Source organism: Bison bison, unplaced genomic scaffold, assembly GCF_000754665.1.
Source record: "Bison bison bison isolate TAMUID 2011002044 unplaced genomic scaffold, Bison_UMD1.0 scf7180017864482, whole genome shotgun sequence".
NCBI lineage: Eukaryota > Metazoa > Chordata > Mammalia > Artiodactyla > Bovidae > Bison > Bison bison.
Genome location: NW_011495042.1, coordinates 786,636 through 807,042, shown reverse-complemented (window position 1 = coordinate 807,042; position 20,407 = coordinate 786,636). Strand labels below are relative to the sequence as shown.

The 20,407-nt window shown below is 49.6% G+C and overlaps 1 protein-coding gene across 1 annotated transcript in view; it reads right to left on the bottom strand.

Annotated features, from left to right (window-relative positions):
* Positions 1-260: 260 nt before the first annotated feature.
* The window catches only part of KIF9 (kinesin family member 9), a 36,784-nt gene continuing 16,637 nt past the window's right edge, over positions 261-20,407 (bottom strand). Inside the window, exons 11-22 of the mRNA XM_010862365.1 lie at positions 19,340-19,417; positions 13,876-13,944; positions 12,953-13,057; positions 11,669-11,724; positions 10,839-10,929; positions 10,231-10,364; positions 8,490-8,681; positions 7,141-7,355; positions 4,903-5,079; positions 4,488-4,603; positions 3,987-4,091; positions 261-565 (exon numbers count right to left, since the gene is read on the bottom strand). Of these exons, the coding sequence (XP_010860667.1) occupies positions 515-565; positions 3,987-4,091; positions 4,488-4,603; positions 4,903-5,079; positions 7,141-7,355; positions 8,490-8,681; positions 10,231-10,364; positions 10,839-10,929; positions 11,669-11,724; positions 12,953-13,057; positions 13,876-13,944; positions 19,340-19,417 (1,389 nt within the window). The 3' untranslated portion in view covers positions 261-514. The remainder of the gene's footprint in view (positions 566-3,986; positions 4,092-4,487; positions 4,604-4,902; positions 5,080-7,140; positions 7,356-8,489; positions 8,682-10,230; positions 10,365-10,838; positions 10,930-11,668; positions 11,725-12,952; positions 13,058-13,875; positions 13,945-19,339; positions 19,418-20,407) is intronic.

Genomic DNA, 20,407 nt, shown 5'->3' with positions numbered 1-20,407 from the left:
AGAGGCTGACCAGTGGGACCAAGGCCTGCCAGGGGCTACTTGTCCACTTTCTAACTGGAGACTTGTTAGGACCCCACCTCTGCATAGGGAAGACATCCTCCCAGATAGGAAATAAAGTTATTTGGGGACTTCCTTGGTGGTACAGTGGTTAAGGCGCTTCCACTGCAGGGAGCACAGGTTTCATCCCTGGGGGTGGGATTGGGACCAAGATCCCACGTGCCATGTGGCATGACCAAAAATAAAAGTTCTTGGATGAGCACTGAAAGTCGAAACCAAAAAGCTGTTTTATCCTGTCCCTGCATATAAGACAGCGTATTGAAACCGAAAGCATTCTGTGAAGGTAGTCAAGGGTGTCCTTTGAAGGCTGTTCCGTCAGGCAGGCCACTGTGTTCCCTGGACTGGGCCCCAGTCTCGGAGCAGAGGGGTTGGAGTCTGGGCAGGAGTGCTGGTAGCTTCTCTAGAGCAGGCAGGACTTACTGGGGATCTCATCCTTCAATGCACTGGCCATGAGTCCCTATTTTCTGTGTGCCTGCTGGAGGCCCATCATGGTTTTCAAATAATTGTGCTGGACACAGAAAGGGGGAGAAAATAGGAACTGATCAGGACCTGCAGACCTAGCAAGGGCTCAGAAGCCACACCACCTGTATCCACCCAACATTCTACCTGCAGATATCACCATTTGGGGACAAGGACCCCCTTTGATGAATCCCAGTTCTGTGAGAAAAAAATGTTCCATTCAGTCTGTCTCATTCTTTCATCCTAAAGTGTATAAAATGTTTTAAATGTTGAAAAGCAGACATGCATATTTCAAGGGCTCACTTGAAAGTTTCTCACAAGAATTAGGTTCAAAAAAAGAAAAGAAGAGGGCTTTCTCTCCAGAGGGATGGGGACCCATGTACTCTGAAGGGCTTTCCCTCTGCAAATCAACTAGGTGTTCATGAATCCTACCTTTTAACGCACTGCTAGGCTCTTGGGAAGCAGGTGGGGAAAGGAAGCTGAAACAACATCAGTGGGCAGGGCAGTGAGCAAGCAAATGCCAAACCCACCAACTTGGAGTGTGGGGGTGAGTCCTAGATTCCCCACATGGTGAATCCGAACTGAAACTGAAACTTCCACTTGAAGCTGGAATTATTTTTTATTGTGGTAAAATACACATAAAATAAAAATTTCTGCCTTGGCCATCTTTAAGTATACAGTTTGGTGGTACTGAATACATTCATAATGTACAACCATCACTACCACCCATCTCCCTAACTTCATCATCCCAAACTGAAACGGCATATGTATGGAACAATAACTCCCCATTCTCCTCTCCCCCTAGACCCTGAAAAGCACTATTATACTTTCTCCCTTTATGATTTTTAAGTCGTTTTATTTTTTAAAATAACTTACTGGCGAATACTTGATTTACAATACTATGTTAGTTTCAAGTATACAGCAAAGGGATTCAGTTATACATTATGTATACATATATTCATTCTTTCTTACATTCTTTTCTCATATAGGTTATCACAGACTATTGAGTTCCCTGTGCTATCCAGTAGCTCCTCACTGATTATCTATTTTATATATGGTAGTGTGTGTATGTTAATCCCAAGCTCCTGATTTATCACTCCCTCCTTGTGTTTTCCCTTTAGTAATCATAAGTTTGTTTTTGATATCTGCGTGTTCCTGTTTTGTAAATAAGTTCATTTTTATCATTTTTAATTAGATTCCACATATGAGTGATATCATATGATACTTGTCTTTCTCTGATTTACTTCACTTAATGTGACAATCTCTAAATCCATCCATGTTGCTGCAAATGGCATTATTTCATTCTTTTTTTATGGCTGAGTAATACGTACCACATCTTTATCCACTCCTCTGTCGATGGACATTTAGGTTGCTCCATGTCTTGGCTGTTGTAAATAGTGCTGCAGTGAATATTGGGGAGCGTGTATCCTTTTGGATTATGTTTTTCTCTGGATATACCACTAGGAGTGGGATTGCTGAATCACATGGTTGTTACATTTTTTTAGCTTTTTAAGGGACCTCAATACTGTTCTCCATAGCAGTTGTACCAACTTACATTCCCACCAACAGTGCAGCAGTGTGCCTTCTTCTCCACACGCACTCTGGCATTTATCATTATTGTCTGTAGACTTCCCCCGCCTCAGCTTTATTGAGATATAAGTGCCATAGAATATACTACTGCATACGTTTAAGGTATACAATGTGTTGACTGGACACACTTACATATTACAAAATGACTGCAACCACAGCATTAGCTAGCACTTCTATCACTTCACATAATTACTATTTCTTTTTCTGTGGTGAAATCCTTTAAGATCTACTCTCAGCAACTTTCAGCTATTGACATATTATTAACAGCATTATTAACTATAATAGCCATTCTATACATTAGACCCCCAGAACCAACTCATCTTATAACTGGAAGTTTGTATCCTTAGACCAACATCTCCCGTTTCCCACATTCCACCCCCATTCCCTGGTAACCACTATTCTAATCTCTGTTTTTATGAGTTGAACATGTTGTTTGTGGACTTTTTAATGATGATCATGCTGACTGGTGTGAGGTGATACCTCAGTGTACTTTTGACTTGCATTTCTCTGGTAATTAGTGATGTTGAATATCTTTTCATATGGTTTTTGGCCATCTGTATGTCTTCTTTGGAGAAATGTTCATTTAGATTTTCTGCCCCTATGATTCTTTTTTTCCAGTAAACAACTTAGTTTTTTATTTGTCCAAGGCCAGCTGTTGCAGGCACTGAGACCCCAAGACTTCCAGAAGGGATGGGGGGAGCAAGCCATCCTGCCTCCCAGGTGCTGCCTGCCCCATCCTGCTTCCTGCAGGAGATGGGAGAGTAGATAAAGTATACCCTTGTGCCATCAAGCATCTCCTCAATTTTGTGAGTGTGTCATTCATTCGGGTCCAACCCTGCAACCCCATGGACTATAGCCCACCAGGCTCTGTCCAAGGGATTCTCCAGGCAAGAGTACTGGAGTGGGTTGCCATTTCCTTCTCCATGCCCCTATGATTTTTGACTACTTCATATAAGAGGAACTATTTATTTCAACTTACTCCATATAAGTGGAACCAAGTAATTTCAACTTATTCAGGACTCCTAGAGTTTTTAAGTTCAATCACATTTTTGGTCAGCTGAATTTCAACAGGGGTACCAAACAGTTCAACAGAAGAATCATTTTTTCAACAATTGGTACTGGGAAAACTGAATATCCACATGGAAAAGAATAAAGTTGAACCCCTGCCTCACCTCATATGCCCCCTCCTCTCGGCCGAGAGGGGTAGGCCTCTCTGTGGTCAGATAAGGTAGCTCCTGCATAGTGGCCACAGTCAAATGATCTCTGAAGCTGCTGGGCTGCCTACGCCTAGTTGACCTTACTCCATCCTCTCTCATAGAGCCCTGCCTTTCCACAGAGGCAGGGCCCTGTTCACTGATCTGGGCCTCCCTTCAGGGGCCAGGGTTAATAAAGCTTAATGCTCACAGCATAAGGCTAAGTGGCTGCCTGGGAAAAGCCATCCTCTTGCTGAAGGAGTGGGCCCAGGCAACTAGGATTGGCAGGTGACCCTGCCCCAAGCCACAGCTGATTGAACCAAGACTGCACACTTAACACAAGAAGAGCATAACTGGCCTGTGCCTCCATCGGAGACCTCCATCGGAGAGGCTCTCCCCAGTAGGCAGTGGCCTCAGGGGAGCCCCAGGCCCTGACCTGGCATGTGAACCACACACGGGCTGTCTTAGCACTCACTGACCATGTCCACGCCTGGCCAAGGTCTGTGGGACCACTACTGTGTGCCACTCTGGAGTTGGCAGAAGATGCCCACTGACTCTGGGTGACTGGATTTCCTTGGGCTGGTGTTTTCCCCCTCTGCCTCTAAAGTGGGGAGGGCCATCCTGGGTGTCCCAGTACTGAGGTCCCTGAGGCCTTGCCTTCCTGGAGACCCAGATCCCCCAAGTTACCTTCTGTTCCATCTTGACTTTGGCATTGTAGAAGGAGACAGAGTCAGGGCCCTCGGGCAGCGTCGTCTGCTGCAGCTGGCTGAACCTGTCCTGGTCGTCTTCTCCCTAGAAGAAGCCCAACTCAGCACAGACCCTTTGCCTGGCATCATCAGGATCTGCTCTGACGGGGCCTGTGGTGGGCATCAGGGCAGACCCTCATCGGGCTGGCAAACCTCCATCAGGAGAGCTCACAGTCCTTCAGCCCCAAGTTTCTCAGTGTCATCACAGATGCCTGTAACCACCATCAGGATAAGATGAGCCACTCAGGAAGGTTGGCAGCAGCACATGGTGTTTCCTGGGTCCTCATCCCCCAAAACTGAGGAGAGATCTGTGCCTGCCCACCTGCCTGGGGCAGCTGTAGGAAGGCCAGGAGCAGCCCATCCACTGCTATGCTTGTGGAGGGGGCAGGGGGCACTGCCCTGTGCTCATCCACCATCCCCACCCCCACCCTGTGCCACTCACCAGAGACACAATCTTGCTGAGAGGCATCATGCCTGGCCGGATGCTGCCACCTGGCTTCACTGCCATCTGCAGGTCCTCGGGGACGAAGAAGGACTCATTGTACCAGATGTCAAATTCTGCAGGGAAATGCAGAGAGAGCATCGTGAGGGTGGGGAGTCTCGAGGAAGCAGGTCAAGGCTATGTGTGCCTGTCCTGTGCCTGTCACGGGCTTGCCCGCTGTTCACTTCCTGCTCCCAGGTCTTATCCTTTCCCATCTCCATTTCCTGCCCTCAGAGTCCTGGAAACACATCCAAAGCCCTGTCCCCCTGCCTCTGCCACAGAGAAGTTCAGAAGCCACTTCTATAATCCAGGCTGTGGCCCTGCCCTGAGCCTCCTGGAACCCCAGGTGGCTGGCCAACCTCCCCAAATGGCACACCCGTGAGCAGGCGGTGTCGACACTGGTCCACCAGGTGCTGGCAGTACTGGATCTCAGCCCTGAGGTCACGGAGGTCCTGATACTCCGTCCGGTACTGCTTCTTGAGGTCTTTAAGCTTCAGGATCAGCAGGAATTCCTCCTCATCGATGATCATCAGCCCTTTGTTCTCATATTCGCCTGCAAGGGGATGGAGGAGGTCAGGGAATGAGGGGCCCCCTGGGGTGCAGGAAAGAAGGTGGTCAGAGAGGGCAGTGCTGGCAAAGCATGAACACAGGGCAAGGGGAAGGGCTGGCAGTGCAGCGAAGAGGTGGACAAGGCATGAGAAGGCTGGGCTACCAGGACAGGTCTCACAGGGAGAGGGAGCTCAGGTGAGGGGACCACAGGAGAGGCGAGTAGAGGAAATGGTACAGATGGCCCACATTCTATGGTTATTTTGATCTTAAACCCCATTAACCAGAATATCCAGTAAATACCTCTATTATACAGGTGTTTATCTTTTTCATAAGTTATATAAACAAGCTGCCACGACTGGCTAGTACCACAAGGCAGTTGGGCAAGATTCCTTATTAACAGTAGATGTAAACCCAAATTTCAAATTGTCCTCTTAACTTCAGCATTCACCAGCTACCTTTTAGAAAGCATCAGACATCTGTATTGTGTCTGGTGGCTGACAGAGGGCTCCAGGAGGGAGGGGTCGGTCATCCTATGAGTCTTATGTCCTCCACTCACGGTCTCTTTGCACAGTCCTTTTTAAGGGCTGTCAGTTTGATGAGGGTTGTTGGGTTAAGATAGAATTACCTCTGGAGCCACTCACCTGGCAGTCTACTGCCTATAGCACTTGAAAGTCCAGCAAAGGCATCACGTCAGGACCCAAGCCCAGGCTCCTGGAGAGTTAGTCCTGTGTGTGACTGAGGTGTGCGGCCAGGGTGCCTGAGGCGGTCCCCAGTACCTGGGAAGGCGTTAGCACCTCCGCTGATGTTTACAGAGGGGAAGTGAGGCACATGGTGTCACTGACACCATCCATGGAGAGGCAAGGGCTCCAATTCAAGGTGTCTGCAGTGGGGAGGCCAGAGTTTCCCTCACCTTCACTGCAGAGCAACCTGATCAGCCGGCTGTGGGCCAGTCCCAGTGTGGTTACTTGATAGACACAAATCTTTTTTTTTTTTTTTTGAGCTGTACCATGGGGAATGTGTGATCTTAGTTCCCTGACCAGGGATCAAACCCACTCGTCCTGCATTGGAAGCACTGAAGAACCACTGGACTGCCAGGAAAGGCCCAAAAATCCATCACAGAGACTTTACGGCACACTGTTGAGATAGGGAGTGATAACATCTCTTATACTTCCCAGAGGTTCTCTGATTATCTCCAAAGAAAAAAATTTCTAAGAGTTGAACTTCAGATGATTTTCATTTTTCTTTCATGGAAGACATGTCTCATGTCTAATGTCCCAAATGACCCCTCTGGGCTGACAAGTGGCTGCCAGTCAAGGTACCTAGCAGGTATGTTAAAAAATGAACTACTTGATCTGTTCCCTTAAGATAAAAGTTATTTTACTTGGTATTTTACCAACCAATGGGAAAACAACTGCTTGGGGGGTAGGGAAGGGCAAAAATGTTTCCTGATATTCATAAAAGTTTAACTATTTAAAAATACTGCTTATTTTTTCTTCTTCCCATCCTTTAAAAATAAACATTTTCCAGGCATATTGAGGAGTAAGTGATATATCAGCATAATATGCATATGATTTAAAATATGTAAATATATGTTCAGTTCAGTTCAGTTCAGTCGCTCAGTCATGTCTGACTCTTTGCGACCCCATGAATCACAGCATGCCAGGCCTCGCTGTCCATCACCAACTCCCGGAGTTCAAATATATAATAAGGAGTTGTATATTCAAAGACCTGGAGAAGGGCGTGGCAACCCACTCCAGTATTCTTGCCTGGAGAATTCCCATGGACAGAGAAGCCTGATGGACAACACACAATCCCTGGGGTTGCAAAGAGTCAGGCACGACTGAGCAACTAAGCACATATTTAAAGAAGGTGTGGGCAGAGGGACAAAGAAGGACTCTAGCTCCCCAGGGCTGGCCAGAGCCAAGTGATGCCCCAGGGATGAAGGGTGCACCCGGCATCCCCTGCGGCTCCCTTCCAACTTGGTCCTCCAGTGCCCACGTCTGCCCATCCCAAGCAGGATGACTGAGATCCCACTGTCCCCCAACTACCTTCTCAGCATGCTCACCTTGCTTCTCTCGTAGTGATTTCTGTAAATTGAGTGCCTCTTTGGTCATGTCGATCTCCCGCTTGATGGCATTGATGCGCTGTGTGGTCTCGCTGGCCCTTTTCCTCCGTTCGTTCAAGATGGATTTGTTTTCTTTGAAGATGCGGTTGATCTCACTACCCCGCTCATTCTTAAAGTCCTCAAAGGCCACAGGCTTGGCGGGTGGGGTGCTAGGCCTGAAGATGGAGAGGGAGATGAAGGGAGAAAAGGGGCAGCTGTCTTGGAGCCACCGGGCACTTTACATTTCTTCCCTGGAGCTTCTGTGAGCTGGAGGTCAGAATTCCTGGGTACCACCTACCCTAAATGAGAGGTAAACTGTATAGGAATCATTCTCTCATCTCTGTTCTATTCAGCCCACTGCAGAAAATGAAAATAAGGAAAAATAAAAAAACAAAATACCACTCATTACCTACTGGCAACCACACTTTAATGTATCTCCTTCAGGAATTTATTTGATACACTTTTTAATATTTGGATCATGCAGTATATATAATTCTGCATCCTTCGCAGAAGCATTCTTTCATGCTATTAAAAACTCTTTGAGAATCCTAGTTATTATTAACTAGATGTAAGATGAAGTGCCGTGTAGGTGAAGGTAGATTGTCTGCAACTGAGTTTGAAATCCGTTTAAAAAAAAAAAGATGGATGAAAAGATGGAAAGAAAGACACATGATGAAATACTACAGTAACAGTACAATCAGGAGGGTGTTCACTATACAGATCTTTCAACTTCTCTGAATGTTTGGAAATGTTCACAAGCTAGAGAAAAATTCTTCATGTACATCTGTGTACATTTCAAGGGCAGAGAGAATCATTCACTTGGTGCCCTTTCCCTAATGTTGACTACTGAAGGTGTTACCAAAAAAATTTTCCTTTTGCTTTTTAAATTAATGACACAATCTTTTAATATAAATTTTTGTCTAAATCTCTTTATTATTTCCTCAGGACAGATTCCTAAAAACTCAATTACTGACTGACCGGGGAGAGGAACTGGGTAGCTGGAGGAAGGGTCTCACACTTGAGAATTTTGCATCTTTTGAATACAGTACTTAGCCATAACGTGCAAATTTAATTATTTAAATAATTGCTGTTTGGAGGGTCTAAAATGATTTTGTGCGTCCCTGCATCTTGGGTGGCTCCTGAAGTTGAGCCAGTGTGCGCCTGTATAAGCCACCATGTTTCTCCTTGGGGGTATGCTCCTAGTCTTTGCCTGTCACCCTTGTTTAGCTCTCTTCTATCTGCGGGTGCTCTTTCCACGTCATAGTCTGGTTTTGTATGATCTGGCGCAGGAGCTAGCATTAGATGGTCACCTGGGTGGGCGTAATTCCTCCTTTGGGGAGTCAGAGGCCAGGGGCTCAGTATTGGAGGTCTCCCGGTCCCGCACAACCATGTCTTTGACATCCCCATCCTTGGAGGACGGGGTCAGCTGGGTCTTGGAGGTGGAAACATCCAAGTCCTTGCCACTCAGAGGGCTGCTGGCACCCTCCTTTCTTGCTGAGGAGCTGGAAGGAGAAGGGAGGGAGACCCCGGGCTCAGTGTCTCTGACGCTGAGGGGAGTAATCTTGCTCAACACTCATACACCAGAGCCCCATCCCACTCAGCTCCGGTCTTAACACACACCTCAGCCAAAGGGCGGAGAGTACAGCCCTAAGCCATGCACGTGGGGAGGAGGAGGGGAGCATTTGTCTCCTGGCAAGAAACCTCCCAGGAGACTCCGCATTCCTCCCAGGAGAAACCTGGGAGGAACGGGGAGTCTCCAGTTTGGAAGCATGAGGACCTTGGGGTGGGCCACAGGCTCTAAGGAACATCCTGGCTGCTGAGGCAGGAGTCACACAGGTGCCCCTGGGAAGGAAAGCAGAGCCCTCACCCTGGGCGCGTCTGTCTGAGGCCCAGCAATAAAGACAGACACGTCTGCACCCCTGCTCTGACCAGCCCACGACCCGCTCGCCCACCTACCATCAGTGCCCACACCAGCTCCCGGGAAAAGAGCCATCCCTCTCCACGTGATGGTGCCCAGGGCCCTGCCTCCCAAGAGACACGTGAGAGCAGGGCTGAACTGAAGGAAGGATGCATGGCTCCTTCTGTGACTGCTTCCTTCTCTGGTTTTCTTGCAACAGGTGTGGCCTGGGGCCCAAGCCTCGATCAACTGTCACACTGATTGCCTGACAGCCGCACAGAGCTGGTGAGTGCCCTGCCTGAAGAGGCAGGAGGAGGCCAGGATGCCCCGCTACCCGACGCCAGTCCTGCACGTGACGGTTTGCTACCATCAGCGTTGACCCATGTCCTTTCCCAAGGAAAAGGTAATGATGGTTAACAACATGTTGGTATTGAAGTCTTCCAGGGACGGGGACTGCGTTTACTCACTTATCCTCAAAACCACCCCAGTGACTAATGCTGCTATCATTATTATTCCCACTTAGGGGGAGGAAACCGAGGCAGAGAAGCTCTCATGCCTCACAGAAGGTGACCCTCTTGGGTGAGAGAAGTACACAGCAAGGAGGTGAGCCCAGGAGTTACCCTCAGAGTGGGGGCTGTGTCCACCACAACACAGCACTTCCCAGAGACGCTGGCTCATTAAGGGAAGCTTGACATTCCTCCCACCCTGCACCCACAAATGTGTCTTGCCTGCAAGGTGAGCTGGGGTTTTTATGCGACATGGGTGCCAATTAGCTGGGTCACAGAAGGAATGTGGTGGTGGGGTGGGTTTCCACGTGAAGTACCAATGGGCAAGTGGCAGCCCAGCATCTCATTTCCACTCTACCACTTCTCAGCAGTGTGACCTTGGAATGACCTCCCCTCTCTGAGCCTTGGTTTCCTCATTAGTAAACTGGAGATGTCAACTCCCACCTCACAGAACCGCTGTGAGCATGACAGATGAGCAGTCCCAGCCTGGGCCCAACAGACACTGTTAGTATTGGCAGGGGTGATGGCCATTGTGACCACCCCACCCCATCACTAAGACTGGGGGAAGGGAGGGACAGCTGTGTCCTCACTTCACCAACCAAGGAGGGCAGGGTGCTGATCAGCAGGAGCATCAGGAACGTTACTCACCTAAGCTGCTCTTTAAACATCTTCTTGGACTTGGATTTCTTCCCGGGTTTGGTAGAGAAAGGGGCGACTCCAAGTCCGAAGCCTTGTCCATCAGGCTCACCCACTAGGTGGCCGTCAGCATCTACGAGCCCTGCCTGGACAGAGGCCAGTCACAGGTCTGCAGGTCAGATCAAGTGTTCAGGCCCCTGGGGGACCCTGGTGTATATGGACATGTTCATCCCACACACCAAGATGTGGCTCCTGCGGATGTCACTTCCGGCTGTCCCCACGCCAGCTGTCTCTGACCACCCCACCAAATATCCAGTGTCTCACCAACTGTTCTCATAGCTGGGTGTCTCATCCATACTCTGAGACTCCTGAGGCCCATTTCCAACCTAACTGTGGGAATTGTCTTGTTTGCTGCTGGGCACATCTCCAATTTATGGAGATCATTTTGAATTCATACGTGGTTGACTCTTGCATGGGTCATTCCATGCTCACGCTGGTGTTAACCTTTACCTGTTACAACCCTAGATCTGCTTTAATGTAGGACACTCGTTGCCTCTGGCAAGATCTGGGAATGCAAAACTCTGATGTGAGTCTTGTCGGCAAGAGGCAGGCGTGCTTACCTTCTGGACAGCAGAGATAGCTGCATAGTCATTCTTGTCTATGAGGGTGTACTTCCTGCGCAAAGTGGACTCCACTTCCTGTTCCTGTTGGCTTGGGAGACAGAGTGAAAGAACCCCTCGCACCTGGGGCAAGCTGAGCCCCCTGGGCAGCACCAAGTTCTGGAGTTAGAAATTGTTTGTGTGTGGCCCCTGAGACAGAGCCACACCCTCATCGTGAACCAGACCAGACAGAACACGCTCACTCCCCGCTCCCCACTCCCCAAAGCATGTACCCACTGTCCAGTCTCCAAATCCACAGGGGTCACCCTATGTGTCAAGGACAGCTGCTGTAAGATGACCTTTGACAAGGACCCCAAGCCTGCATCATGCATCCCGATCTGTCTCTAACTGGCCCTTCGGAATCACGTGCCCAGCTTCTATGATAACACCCAGCATGAGCCAGTCAGGCTACAGGTATGTCTGTACCCCAGAAAACCACAAATCCCTCTTGAGGTGGGGAGGAGGGTGCCAGGAGCATCAAAACACCCTGCTTTGGCCACATAAAAACCTCCTGTCCAGTAAACAAACTCAGGAAACCAGTGACTACCTCCTCTCTGCATAGCCCTCAAAAGGGGGGCTGTCCCCACTTCCAGGGGAAGGGAAGGGTAGGAGGACCTGAGAGCTCAGAGGCAGACTGCTGGGGTCACCCGGGGCTGCCATACCCAGAGGCCTCTGATCCGGCTCTGCGCACACCAGACAGAAGGCAGAGCACCTGGAGGCCGGCACCCAGACCATGGGAAAGGAGAATGGCAGCCTGATGCAGGACTGGGTGGGTGTGGTGGGTCCCTTACCTCAGCACCACCCGAAACTGGTTGAACACCTCCTGGATCTGTCTGAGGTTGATTATCTGGAGAGGATACCAAGGCAGAGGTTAGACCAGGGGCACCATGGAACTAAGGCTGTGTCTGTAGAGAAATCAGGACCCCTTGACTAAGCCTTGGACCATATGTCTCAAGAAGGGGACATGTACCAACACCCTCTCAGCAAAGTGGCAGTCAAGCCCTCCTCAAGAACAGAGAAACCCTTGATTAGTAGTTTGGAAACTATTGAGGCTATAAAAAAATCACCTTTTCTGACTGAAGATTTATATAAAACTGAAATGACTCTAGTTCTTGAAGGTTCTAAGAAAACATCTAAATAAAATTAACTGTCCTCAGCTCTCTCCTGCTTCCAAAAGGATCCATCATGAACCATTCTGTGTGGGTACAGACAAATGCACACACCTGCGGCTGAAGGAAGACCATCAGCCTCTCTTGACCCCAATGCCCTCTAGCATTAGCCTTGACGCCTCGGTCATTCTGGGGCTGCCCTTCCTAGGAAGATCAGAAGAGCCCTCAGCTGTCCCAGGCCTGCCTCTGGCAGCTGCTGACAGTAACAGGCTGGACAAGGTTCTGTCCGTGAGCCCCATGATGAGAAGTCTGCCAGCATGTGCTCTGAAAACAGAATGCCTCTTTCCCCCTGAGAGCCTTCCCTTTGTGGCTGCTTTATTCCTCCTTGGCCCACTCCAGCATGGGCCCTGGAGGGGTCCACCTTGCAGACAACCAGCATGACCGTCATCCTTTAATGCCCTCCCTCTGCCTGCCACAGATAAGCTCCCGAGGTGTTGCACCTCAGTTCATCCCAGCTCGGTTTCCCTCCCCACCATACAGGTCAGGCCACCAGAGTACACGAGCTTGAGCATTTTCCTGAGGCCACTCAGCAGGGAGACTGCTGAGCTCTGAGATTCGACCCAGAGCAGCTTGGCTCTAGGATCTGTATTGGTGGCCCCATGATGGACCACCCCCACTGTATTTAAGGCTTGGACCACTTCCCACATGGTCAAGGCTTGGACTACCTCCCACGTGGTCAAGGCTTGGACCACCTCCCCTGTGTTCAAGGCTGTAGGCCACTCTGTGGGGCACCCACAGCCTTGCAGCCTCAGTGGGCTGAAGGGCCCTGAGGCCAGGAGTCCAGCACCACCCACCCTATACCCCCTGCACCCTCTCAGTGAGGTTCCCAGGCTAGCACAGCATACATCAGAGATGGAGACAGAGGCCCTGGCCAGCTGGATATGGTGGTCCTGAGGGGCTCCTTACGTCAATCTCTTCCAGCGTTCCCTCCAGGTACCTTCGCACCTGGGAGTTGATCTCAGCAATCTGGATTTCATCCATAGGGTCATAGTTCACGAGGGTACGGTTGGCCTTGGAGAAGGAAGAGGGACGTACTGTTAAGCTCCAAGCGCCCAAGCCCAAGCAGGGTGGCAGGGACCTTTCTGAGGACCAAAGTGGGGAGGCTGGGCAGAGAGCCTGGCTACCCAAGCCACTCCACTCCCTTCATCACCATGTCCTGGTAGGGAGGGCCTGACTCACAGGCCAGGTAGTTGGGTCAGCACGAGACAACCAGGTGGGACAGGGAAGGAAAGGCTGCCAGACAAGGGCCTGCTCCTCCAAGCCGGGGGGCTCTGCTGGCTGAGTCTCAGCAGACTGTGGGATGAGGGCCACAGGAGAGAGGGGGCGCCTCTGCCTTGAGACCCTCTGGACCATGAGCATCAGCTCAGACCAGCACTGGAGGTGTCCTGCCCCCTGACCCCTGCCTTCCAGCTCCCTGCTGCCCCTAATAACCATCCAGCCTATCCACCTCCCTGACCTTAGAGCCGTCATCAGGCTGTCTGCCTCTGTACCCCCACCTGCCAGGCTTGTGGCCCCTGCCCTTCATCCCCCTGCCTACTGCCTGGCTCTGCTCCCTGACCATCTGACAGCCCTGCCCACATCTTGTTCTTCCAGGGTCTCTGCCCAACAGACATCCCTTCTGCCCCCGCAGTCTCTGTTCCCCCAGTCCCCTGTCTACTCAGCCCCTGACCCACATGGCCCCCTGTCCACCCAGTGCCTCTGCTCACCCAGCCCACCCTCTGATCCACCCCTGCCCTGACCCACTGCCCCCTCCCACCTAGTCCTTCTTCCCACTTGGTACCCTGACCCCAGTCCCTCTAGTATTCCACCCACCACCTCTAGCCCCTTACCAGGCTGTCATGGATGGCTAGTTCCTGCTTGAGCAGTGCTAGCTCCTTCTCCAGGTTCTTGACCATTCTCTGCCAGGGAAGCATATTGAGGTGGGTGGTAGCAAGGAGGACAGTCAGAGAAGCCACTTATAATCCCCTACCCTGTCCTCAGACATCCTGGCCCTTGCAGGTAATCCATGGAGTGTGATCTCAACATTTGGACGATTCCCTCCCAGCTGTTGACTTTTCCTCAACTGGGTGAGTTTAGGGTTTGAAGAGGTTTCAGCACTTCTCTGTCCTTTGCCTCTTACTTGCAGGGGAGACTGAGAACAGAGTGAATATGGGCACCACTAGGGCCACCCTAAAGCCCGATCCAGAAGCTCCAGCATACTTCAATCCACCAGGGTCACTGCCCTCTCCGTGCAGCCTGTGCCTCCAGGATGTTGTCACCCTCATCTTCTCCAGCCACTGCACAAAGCATCACCATTCCCTACTGACAGGTATGCCACCTCCATTTATTGCTGCTATAAGCAATGCTGCAGAACACCTTTGCTCTTACATCTTTGTGTAGGATAACAGTGACCTATGCACTATGTCGGAGAAGGCAATGGCACCCCACTCCAGTACTCTTGCCTGGAAGATCCTATGGATGGTGGAGCCTGGTGGGCTGCAGTCCATGGGGTCGCTAGGAGTCGGACACGACTGAGCGACTTCACTTTCACGCACTGGAGAAGGAAATGGCAACCCACTCCGGTGTTCTTGCCTGGAGAATCCCAGGGACGGGGGAGCCTGGTGGGCTGCCTATGGGGTCGCACAGAGTCGGACACGACTGAAGTGACTTAGCAGCAGCAGCAGCAATGCGCTGTGATCTGCCCCATTACTCCTTGCCTATGCTTCTGCCCCTGCTCACGCCACTCCCACCAAATGACCACACTCCTGCCTCTGTGCTGCCCGTCCCCTCTGCCTGGGACACTCTTCTCCCAGGTATTCGCATAGCTCACCTCCCTCAAGTCTCTGTTCAAACACTGCTAAATTAGGCGCCCCTCAGTTACCCCATGTAAAACTGCAATCCCCTCCCACTCTCACACCACTCTTTTTAAAAATCTTGCTCTAGTTTTTTTTCATAGAACATACCCTAGAGCGGTGCTAACAGAACTTGCTGTAATGATGGAAAGGTTCTGTTGTGCCACAAGCCACATAAAGCTATTGAACGCTTACAATGTGACTAGTGGGACAGAGGAAGTGAATTTTTAAAAAAATTTTTAATTTTATTTCATTTTACTGATTTCAGAGCACTTCCTTGGAGGTCCTATGGTTAAGACCCCGCACTTCCACTGCTGGGAGTATGGGTTTGATCCCCGGTTGGGGAACTAGTATCCCTGTGGCATGAGGTGTGACCAAAAAGAAAGTTTTTTTTGTTTTTGTTTTTTTACTGATTTCAGAAGCCATGTGTGAGCAGTGGCTACTGTATTGGACAGTGAAGCTCTAGAACTTAACCTATTTTAGTTTTAAGAAAAATTATATATAAGGTGTACAACATATGTTTTGATATACATGTACACAGTAAAATGACTACTATAATCAAGCTAATTAACATATCCACTAGTCACCATTTTTTGTGTATATGGTACAGTTTCTGAGATCTACTTCCTTTGCAAATGTTCAGTATACAGCACACTACTATTAACTATATTCACCATGCTATATGTTAGATCCCCGGAACTCATTCATCTTAGGACTGAAAATATGTACTGTTTGACCCACATCTCCCATATCTCAGCCTGCCTGCTCCCACTCCTGGTAACCACTGCTCTGCTTTCTGCTTCTGTGAATTTGGCTTTGTTAGGTTCCACATATAAGTGAGATCATGCAGTGTTTTTCTTTGTGTATGTGGCTTATTTCACTTAGTACAATGTCCTCTAGGTTCATCCATGTTGTCGCAAATGGAAGAATCTAGAACTGACTGATTTCTTCTGTTTATTACATCTGTCTCTCCCATCTCCAGTGAACTGTCAGCTCAAGACAGATTTGTGTTTCTGTTGGTCCACTGACGTGTCCCAAGTGCTTCAAAAAGTGCCCGGCACATGGTAAGTACTCCATAAATTTTAGCTGAATGAATAAATGATACATTTCTAGAAGCAGAATTGCTTAGTCATTTTACATCTGGTACTATCCTTGAGTCTTTCATATAAGCCCAGGACTTCATGTTGAGAACCTTCAGTATGAACAACAGGCTTCTTTTAGTTGTCCAAAATGCCCACTAGAGGGAGCCCCTACCAGCTGGGTCTCAGGTTTAGTTGTTTGGTCACGAAGTCATGTCTGACTCTTTTGCAACCTCATGAACTGTAGCCTGTCAGGGTCCTCTGTCCATCTGGTGACCAAAGCAGGGACCAGTCTATAGCAAGGGGTCCTGGTGGCTCACTGGCAAATCAGAGCACAAAGCCTGAACTCAAGACACATGACCAGGGTCCAAATTCTGACTCTGCCCCTCTGGGCAACCTCAAGATAGTCCTTCAGTGGACTTCCTATGAGGTGACTGAGGGAAGTCCTATGAGAGAGGGCTGGTGGCCAGCCCCTACTCATATTCATCCCCTCGTCTCAGCTGAGGGATCTCAGTTCTAGAAAATGCACTCTACCCAGCCAGGGAAACTGGCTGAGCTGTGGGGGATCTCCAGCTCGATGACTCCTCCATCCACCGTGGTGTGAGGAGCCAGGCTGAGACCTCTGGGCCAGTCAGGTGATGGCGGGAATGGGCCATCTGCTTCCCTGGGTCACCAGGCTCCAAGCTGCACCCTGAGAGCATAGAAGCCACCTTCTTACTGCCTGGCAGGCTTAGTGGCCTCTATCTGTCCTCTTCTACTGACTGACTGGAAAGAAACTGCCTAGAAACAGAGCTGGAACAGCAGACCCCACAGAATAGGGTCTGGCAGCACCTCCTGGCAGACCAGCTCCCTTGTAAGACAAAGGAGCATTTTCTGGATGGAAAAAAAAAAAAAACACCTTGGAGACAAAACAGACCCCATGTAAGTTCCTTGATGGTTAGGTGTTTCCATTATAAATGTAATGAGGATAATTCAGAGAGTTCTTAAGTTCACAGCAGGCTGGGAACAGCTCTCAGCCAAAGAAGTTGCCCTATTTGACCTCACTGCAGTGTGTAAGTGCATTTCTTCTTGGCAGACTAGGATACCCCAAGTCTTTCTGCTGTCTGTTTATACCCATGACTCACAACCCTTCCACCACCTCATGGAATCACAGACATAGTGGGAAGGTCACTGGAGGTCTTCAGTCCAACTTCCTAGTTCACAGATGAATACCCTGAGGCTCAGACTCTGAGCAACTCACTGCAGAGAGCTGGTAGCAGAGGAGGAACTCAGTCTCCCACCTTTCAGCCAGCCCCGCCAGCCAAGGAACCCTACAGAAGCTATTCCACTCCCTTGAAAACAGGCATCAGTACTGAAAATTGTGCTGGCGACAACCTGGGAATACTGATCACAGTCTAGGAAAGGCGGCACTAAAATACTTTGCCAGGTCTCTCTCAAGAACTCGTGCACAGAAAGGAAAAGGCTCATCGCAAAGATTATAAACACATTCGCATTTGGTGACAGGGCAACTTGGCTGTCCAGGACCAACAGTGCAGATTTCAGAACAGGAATTACATTAAAATGAAAGTCCCTGCCATCAGGTGCAATGCCCACCCAGCCAGGTTCACAGGTGGTAATGTTGTAGTCCTAAGCTAAGTGAATACCAAATAAGAAAATAAGAAAAATAAATAAGAAAAGCTCCAAGCTACAGAAAAGCATAGAAAATAATGCCATGAAACTGTGGGAAGACCACCCTAAAATCTGACTTTTTAACAGCATGCTAAATACTGGCTGCAGGTATTTTTTATTTTTAAAAGAAATAAAACATTTAAGATAAATGTGAAGCCCCTGGACCCCACTCTGAGTCCATTCCCCACCCTGACATCCAGAGGGAACCCCCAGCTTGCTTTGGTCTTTTCACTCCCACACATTTTTTTCTTTGACTGCGCGCACACGTATGCACCAAGAACAATCAGCATTGCTTTTTATGTCCTTTATCCTTGGTATGAATGATAGATGCCACCATTTCAATCCCCAAGTTGTTTTCTCCCTAGAGATTATCCATGCTCAAAGCTCAAGCTCTGCTCCCTCCCTCCACAACCTATTTAGCTACTCTCCCGTTAAAGGCTATTAATTGTGCTCCTAACTTTTCACCATCGCAGTAAGCGGTGCAGCACCGTTTTCTGTAAGTCTCTCTGTGCATATGTGAGAATACCACTGGACTGTACACCTAGGAGTGAGGCTGCTGGTCTGCAGAACTGAGTGGACTGCTAACTCACATTTCCTAAACATTTATGCCATGACAGCACTGTGCTAAATGATTTCTACTCATTACCTTACTCTTCACAACATCTCTTTGAGGGTGGACTCTGTTATTCTTCCCTTAGAAAGAACAAGTATCTCACTGAGGCTAGACAGCTGAGAGAACAGGCTACTGAACCAGGATAGCCCAGTGCACGTGCCAGGGCTCTTAACTACGGTGCAAGTCATTCTCCAAGTGAGGTCCCAGAACAGCAGCACTGCGAACACTTAGGAGAAGTCTGAACCCTCAGCCCCACTCCAGACCGAGGCAATCAGGAACTCTGGGAACAGGTCCAGTGACCTGTGGTTCAATGAGCCCTTGGGGTAAGCTCTAAGCTCTACTTCTTCCTCAACCTCCAAACCATGGTTTAGATACACAGAGCCCTGGAACTGTTATTTTCCTTCAGGATTTAGAGTCTAGAAAGTTTAGGTGATTTGTCATGGGTTTAGGGCACACATGTGCTCCTCTCCAATAACTATGATTGCATAAGCATCTTAAAGGAAAAGCAAATTATTGGTAAATGTATTTTTACTTCAGTAGATGTTGCCAAAATGCTCTCCAAAGTGGTTGGCAGTTACCCTTTGACCAGAAATAAATAAGATCTGTTGTTCTGCACATACTCACCATGTTTTACATTGTCAGAAAATGTCTAATTTTTGCTAGTTTGAAGGTAGAATTCCACTAAGGTTTTAAATTGCATTTCCCTGGTTAGTGTTGATGCTGAGCATTGCTCCTGATTGGTCAGCTGTATGCTGAGAGGGATCACTCAGGCTGGGAAGAAAGCTGTTCAGTAGTGACCTAGCCAGATGAGTCTGAGAGACAGCCCACACGGATTAAGCTTAGAAGCAGCTCTAAGGGCTCCCATGCAGAAGCCCGGGGTACTCAGAAGCCTTGAGGCCCCATGCATTGGGTGGGGGCCTGACCTAGCCCTTTCACCTTGGTGGCAGCCCCCAAGGGGACCTACCCCAGAACAGAAAGTGACTGACTCAGGATAGCATGGGTATCTTTGATGGAAGCAGGAAGGGAAGCCAGGCTCATGGGACCCAGGGAGCAAACCCATACATCTTCCCCGGAGAGAGACACCTGCCTACACCCTTAATACCTCAGCGTCATACTTTTCATTGACGGTAGGCTCAGTGGTGACCAGCTTCATCCTGCTGGCAAACCGCAGTGAAGACAACTGAAAAACAGATCAGACAGACCACTATGTTCTTGGCAAATTACTTGTGACTAGAGACATTTGCTAAACAACGTCTAAAGGAGTCCACTAGAAAACAAATCTCCCCAAAGAGAGGAATGCTCCATGAGCTCATGAAGTGACATCCGGGGGGTCTTGTCTGTGTCCCTCTAGGGGCACAGCCAGCCAGGGGTGGTTATGGCTGGAGGCCCATGGGTAGGCACTTGGGAGACAGCCCCAGAGCACTGATGTTCCATGAAGAGTGGGGGGCTGCTCCCTGGTGTGAGGAGCAGCCAGAGGCACATGGGGCAGGCCCTGACATCTCAGCCTCAGACTATGCTGGGCTGACTCAGGGCCTGAAGCAGGGAGGCAGACTCAGAGGAGGGATGGGTCACCCAGAAATAGCCTGAGGAAGGCCTGAAAGGCCTCTTCCACTGGACAGTCTTGCCTAGTGGTTAAGAGCTCTGCACAGACCAACCGACTGTACATCCTCAGATGGGTCTTATAACCTCTCTGTAAAATCAGAGAGACCTGGCTCACAGGGTCACTGGGAGACTTAGTGCTCAGGTGTGTAATGTGCTCTGGACAGAACTGACCCACAGTCAGCCCTCAAAGAGGCCCCTGTCATTAGAGTTACTTCTATGTGGGGTGAAACCAGACTCCTGCTGCAAGTACAGCAGCACGTGTGGCCACGACTCCCTTGTACACACAGGCAGGGTCACTGCATAAAGCAACATGAATCACGACAGGCACTGTTTTAAAGTTAGAAAATTTGGAGAAGAGAATCATGACCTTCCACACTGCCAATCTGCCTTTGTCCCAACCCAACACCCCTTCCCAGCAGCTCCTTGGGGCTCCTCTGGGCTCGGTCCTGGGCAGAGATCCCAGGTGGTATGGGCACGAGCCTCTGGGGACAGCAGGTGCCAGGAGAGCTGCTCCCTGTGTGACCATCTCAGAGGTGGGCATACGGGGAGAGAGGGTCTTCCACGGTCT